This window comes from Leptonychotes weddellii, unplaced genomic scaffold (genome assembly GCF_054177405.1).
Source record: "Leptonychotes weddellii isolate Sample4059 unplaced genomic scaffold, ASM5417740v2 HiC_scaffold_7497, whole genome shotgun sequence".
Taxonomy (NCBI): Eukaryota; Metazoa; Chordata; class Mammalia; order Carnivora; family Phocidae; genus Leptonychotes; species Leptonychotes weddellii.
Genome location: NW_028044955.1, coordinates 3,498 through 9,393, shown reverse-complemented (window position 1 = coordinate 9,393; position 5,896 = coordinate 3,498). Strand labels below are relative to the sequence as shown.

The following is a 5,896-nucleotide window of genomic DNA, read 5'->3' as shown; positions in this document are numbered from 1 at the left end:
AAACTGAGGGTTCTAGAGGGGAGGGGGGTGGGAGGATGGGTTGGCCTGGTGGTGGGTATTGAGGAGGGCACGTTCTGCATGGAGCACTGGGTGTTGTGCACGAACAATGAATCATGGAACACTTCATCTAGAACTAATGATGTAATGTATGGGGATTAACATAAGAATAAAAATAAATAAATAAATAAATAAATAAAATGTTTTGAATCTTTTATAATATGCAAGCCACACCTGGCTTCTGGGCACTTGACATAATGAAGAAGGTGACTGAGGAACTGAGTTTAAATTGTACTGAAGGGGCGCCTGGGTGGCTCAGTCGTTAAGCGTCCGCCTTGGGCTCAGGTCATGATCCCAGCATCCTGGGATCAAGCCCCACATCGGGCTCCCTGCTCAGTGGGAAGCCTGCTTCTCCCTCTCCCACTCCCCCTGCTTGTGTTCCCTCTCTTGCTCTCTATCTCTCAAAAAATAAATAAAAATCTTAAAAAAAAAAAAAAGTCCCAAGGCCAGAAGAATCCACATGTTTCAGACGCAGCAAGGAAGGAGGAGAGGAAGAGCATAAAACAGAAGAGGCATCACAAGAGAGTAAGGCCCCCCCTTTTTAAAAAATATTTTATTTATTTATTTGACAGAGACACAGGGAGAGAGGGAACACAAGCAGGGGGAGTGGGAGAGGGAGAAGCAGGCTTCCCACTGAGCAGGGAGCCCGATGCGGGGCTCGATCCCAGGACCCTGGGATCATGACCTGAGCCAAAGGCAGACGCCTAACGACTGAGCCACCCAGGCGCCGCGAGAGTAAGGCCCTTTAAATGTGGTCTGTGCACCAGTGCCTCATGCTACAGGATAAGTACACAAATTGAGAGGGAGCGTTTGGAAACCTAGAAAGCAATTCTTTGTCAGTTGAATCTAAAAAAAAATTATTTAAATCTCTGCTTCCTAAGACTTTGCTTTCTGAGAATTTATAAAATAACAGAGCTCCTGGGTGGCTCAGTCGTTAAGCGTCTGCCTTCGGCTCAGGTCATGATCCCAGGGTCCTGGGATCGAGCCCCGCATCGGGCTCCCTGCTCAGCGGGGAAGCCTGCTTCTCCCTCTCCCACTCCTCCTGCTTGTGTTCCCTCTCACGCTCTGTCTCTCTCTGTCAAATAAATAAATAAAATATTAAAAATAAATAAATGAAATCTTTAAAAAAAAAAGAGTATCCAATGATAGACCTGCACCGTTCAATGTCGTAGACGTTAGTTCCATGTAGCTGTGTAAATTTAAATCTAATAACATGAAACAAAGTTAAAAATTCAGGTCCTCAGTCTCATATACACTTGAAGTGCCAGCGGCCACAGAAAATCAGCAGAAGCGTTTTTTATTTTGCTTTTTTTTGTTTGTTTTCACTAAACTATTGTCTGGGGATGAAACAGGGCATAAAGGACAACAAACTTCATCGAACTTGAAAAAAACTCAGGGTCAAACCCGCCCCTCACAAAGATGGCGGCGCCGGTGGCTCATGCCCCTAAGACCTTCTGGCTGGCCGCCCCGCAAAAAGATGGCCGCCACCACCACATCCCGTCTGAATTCTGCAGGAGCACAGCCACGCGGTCTCCACACCCCACGTGATCTTAGCCCCGCCGAAACATGCCCTCCTCCCTATAACTCTCGCGATAACGTAGGCGAGCTCAAGGCTGGCCTCGCCTTCCCAACGTGAACTAGCGCACCCAGCGCATTCACGGCGTGACTTTTGCGAGACGGCGTCCGCCACTTCCCCGCTCCCTGCCCTTGATCCTGTGGGGCGTCCGTGCTGGGTTTGGGCCGCCCGTCAATCACAGACGCGCCCGAGGCACCGCCCCAAACCGTGCTCCCGCCCCTTTTCGTCACTTCCTCCCTAGCCCCTGTGCCGTCGATAAGGAAACCCGGACGCCCTTCCGGCTTTCCTTTTTTGAGGCGGCCGGGAAGATGGCGGACATTCAGGTGCGGGCTCGGGCTTGGCGTGGATGCTGCGGGGCCCACCCTCGGCCTCAGGGGCGCGTCCGGGAGAGAAGGACTCCGCGCCCCAGTTCTGGGGTTAATGCCAGACGGCCTCGACTTCCCAGGCATTAATTCGGGGGCGCGTGTCTTTGAATTAATCTAGATTAGCGCCTCCTAAATCCCGGGGGCTCCCCGCGTGGGGTTTAGTGGAGGCTCAAGCCTTTTAGGAGTTATCTTCTTAAAACTTAACGGGGTGGTTTTCCGGAGGCCTTGGGCCATCGGGTTAATCCTGTGAGAACTGAGCCCTAAGGGCTAATCCAGGAAGCCCGTGGTTTGGGTATTTATTTCTGAAGTCGTATATATTATATAAGGAGAGAATCCTGGGTGGGTGTCCTTGTGGCTTGGAGAATAATCGTTGCTGAAAGGTGTCCACGCTGTTAGAGGAATGATAGTGTGTGCCTGGGTTTTAAGGAATGAGTTCTGCAGGTGATGGGAGGTGTTTTAGAGCATAAATGCTTAAGAAAACCCTGGTTCAGAGTTGAGTCTGAACTCAGAGACTCGGGGTGAGTGTTTTAGATGGTAGTTATGGAGGCTTGGGAGGCTGCCGTTTGGGGAGTAAATGCTGGAGAGGATGGGATCTGGGGTTTTGGGGAAGATTTCGAGGCCAGGTTGCCAGCTCCAGGCTCACCAGCTTCCTCCTCCTCCTAGACGGAGCGTGCCTACCAAAAGCAGCCAACCATCTTTCAAAATAAGAAGAGGGTCCTGCTTGGAGAAACTGGCAAGGAGAAGCTCCCGCGATACTACAAAAATATCGGTCTGGGCTTCAAGACGCCCAAGGAGGTATGGGGGCTACTCTCAGAAGGAAGGAGACCCCTGTGTCCCTGCACGTGTGCACACTCTGGATTACCTCGGCCACATCTGACTGGCTCCTCCAGGGGCTGGTGGGAAATGTAGTTCGTGTTCCTGAGGCCACATCCCCTGATTATTTCCGGAAGTGCTTGTTCCAAGGCTCACTCCTTTCTTTCCCTTTTTCAGGCCATTGAGGGCACCTACATTGACAAGAAATGCCCCTTTACTGGTAATGTCTCCATCCGAGGGCGGATTCTTTCTGGTGAGTGAGGGGGCTTGGGTTCAGATTTCTCGGTCTGAGGGATGATGGGCTGGGGAATGATCAGTTCCTGGGTGAGGAGGGGGTGGGCAGACTCTTGGTTCCGGGGGGCACTGGCAGATGATGTCTTTTCACAATGGTCTTCAGATGCCCACCACGGGCACTGCTGAGAAAGCCACTTGGCACAGCTGATGTCAGCAGCAGGACTTGGGATCCTTCCTTGGCAGCTCCCGATTCCCAGCATGCTCTGGGCTGCCCAAAGCCCCCCTTCCTCAGGGGGCTGACCTGTGATCCATCCCCTCCCCCCAGGTGTGGTGACCAAGATGAAGATGCAGAGAACTATTGTCATCCGCCGAGACTACCTCCACTACATCCGAAAGTACAACCGCTTTGAGAAGCGCCACAAGAACATGTCCGTGCACCTGTCCCCCTGCTTCAGGTGAGCACGGTGGGCCTGCAGGTTCACAGGCAGAGGAGGGGGTGGCTGCCCCCGAGGCTGAGTGACATGGGGGACCTGGCCGGGGTTAACGGGGCGCCCTTGCTGCTGTGTGGGTAGTAAACTGTTGGAGACGGTGTGAGGAGACTGGTGGAACCAAGCAGATGTCCTCAGGAGCCTCCAGTCTGTGTAAAGTGGAGAGGATCGATGGAGGTCTTCTGCCACGAGAGGCCCCTGAGAGGGTTGGAGTGTTCTCTATCCACTTTGGACACAGTTTGTGGTCAATAAATAATGACCGGGGGCAGGTGGAACTGGAAACTGGAGCTTGGGTGGGGTTTGGTGGGGCCAAAGCTGAGAGGCCTCAGGCTCTAGTGGCCTGCATGGGACAGTCCAGCTCGTGACAGCACCTGCCCACGTCCACAGGGATGTCCAGATCGGCGACATCGTCACAGTGGGCGAGTGCCGGCCCTTGAGCAAGACTGTGCGTTTCAACGTGCTCAAAGTCACAAAGGCCGCTGGCACCAAGAAGCAGTTCCAGAAGTTCTGAAACGAGACATCTGTCCACACCCCTGAAGAAAATAAAGTTATTTTCCCAGTCAGGGGCCTGGCCCAGGGTATCTGCTCCTTTACCAGAGGGATTGTTCCTGGGAATTGAATGGGGTTGATGCAAAAGATGGGGTTCTCTTTCATCCTCTGGACCCCCACGTAAGGGTGGGACTGGGAGCCACATCCTTCCTGTCCTCTCATCTTTGGGTGAAGATATGAACCTGTATTAAGATACTGCTCCTCTCTTTGGGTCTCCTTTTGGTCCATGTCACCTCTTGGTGTCAGAAAGTAAGCCCTTCTACCTGGCGTTGGGGCGTGCCCCCCACCCCCAGTCTCTGGGGAGGAAGTGAGTGAGGGTGTAGCGTCCTGCGTTCTCTCAACTCCGGTCTAGGCCCTTTGGCCTCCTTGGGAGGGGGAGGGTGAAGCAGCCACCTCTGGACCTGGCTGGGGCGGTGGAGCGGCGGGGAGGGCAGGCGGGGGTGGATGGGCTTTCAGAGTCCTGTGCTGTCTGGGTCTGAACCACAGGGGACTTGACTTCAACCTGGGCTTTCCTTTCTCCCCTGACAATGGAGGAGTGGGGCAGGGAAGCCAGGCAGCTACCCCCTCCAGCTCCAGGCCCCACTGCCCCTTCCTGAGCAAGCACCATGCCCCTTTGCAGACGAGCAAACTCATCTGAGGGGGCAGGTTCTCCCCTCAGGGAGTAGCTGAGCTTCAGGTCTCACTCAGGTTCTAGAAACTTTTGCCTGAAAATCCAAGGAAGTTGGCTTTGAAGGCACCTGTCATCTCAGGCCAAGCTGGAGCCAGCCTGGGACCCACCTCTGCAGCACCCGGTTGCAGGCTGCTCAGACATGGGTTAGGAAGCCCCTGGAAGGGAGACTGATCAGGTCGGGGTGGCCTTGGGGGGAGGAGAGAAATGGGAACAGGGTTAGGGAAAGAGCTTTCTGACATGGCCAGACGGTGACCTGGACTGTCAGGGGAAAACGTGGGGAAGGGAGAGAGGTTGACCCTAACAGTGGAAGGCATTCTGTTAAAGAAAAACGGGGGGAAAAGGAGAGGGACCTTGAGGATCAGTTACAGAGATAAGGACAGAGGGCTCAGCTGGACTCTGAGCAAGGTCAGAGACCACAGGTAGTGAGAGACTCAAATTTCAAACAAGACCAGACAGACCTTGAGCAGGAAATCAAGTTCAAGATGATAGAGTTGGGGGTCAGCAAAGCAGCAGGAAGCGGAGCGGGGGCGGGGGCGGGCACTGACTTCTAGAATCTGGAGAGACCCTCACCCGAGTCGCAGCAGGCGGAGATGGAGGCACAGAGGAGGGAGGTGCTGGGGTCACCTGCTTGCTTCACCCCTCGGGGCTGGTGCTGCTGGGGTCCCCAGGTCCCTGCCCCCCATGCCTGTACCAGGGACCGAGGCACAGCACTGGTACAAGGGTTGGGAGACAGGGCCGAGAGGAGAGAGGAGCTGTTGCCTTCAGGGGCGCTGCCTCTGGACCAGCTCCGTGCCTTCTTTTTACCCAGACCCAGTGAGGGCGGGGGTTCCTGCCAGAGGAAGTGGGGCCGCATCAAAGGGGGCAGGAAGGGGCAGGGACAGGTCAGAAGGGGGTACCGCCCTGGATTTTCAGCCTGCAAGCCCGCCCCACCCCGTGCTAGAGGGCAGGGACCATGCAGAAGGGGACCGAGACCCAGAAAGGGCTCTGAGGCTGCTCCCAGAGCCCCCCCCCACAGGTGTTTCCGTTTGGGGTGGGGCTGCCCTGTTGACAACAGCAGCCCAGCTCCCCTGTTCCCTCCCTCCCAGCGGTCGTTGGGGTGTCTGCTTGGCACCCCACCGCGTTAGGTTACCTAGTCACCGGTGGG

The 5,896-nt window shown here is 54.8% G+C and overlaps 1 protein-coding gene and 1 non-coding gene across 2 annotated transcripts; both read left to right on the top strand.

Moving 5' to 3' along the window:
* The first annotated feature begins 1,812 nt into the window (after nucleotides 1-1,812).
* Nucleotides 1,813-4,106, top strand: LOC102730619 (small ribosomal subunit protein uS17). Its single transcript, XM_006749277.3, has 5 exons — nucleotides 1,813-1,956; nucleotides 2,662-2,793; nucleotides 2,989-3,064; nucleotides 3,371-3,500; nucleotides 3,921-4,106. The coding sequence occupies exons 1-5, from the start codon at nucleotides 1,942-1,944 to the stop codon at nucleotides 4,042-4,044; spliced, it is 477 nt and encodes a 158-aa protein (XP_006749340.1). The 5' UTR covers nucleotides 1,813-1,941; the 3' UTR covers nucleotides 4,045-4,106.
* Nucleotides 3,177-3,262, top strand: LOC115937747 (small nucleolar RNA SNORD35). Its single transcript, XR_004072993.1, has one exon. It is a non-coding gene; the product is annotated as a small nucleolar RNA SNORD35 (small nucleolar RNA).
* Nucleotides 4,107-5,896: the final 1,790 nt, after the last annotated feature.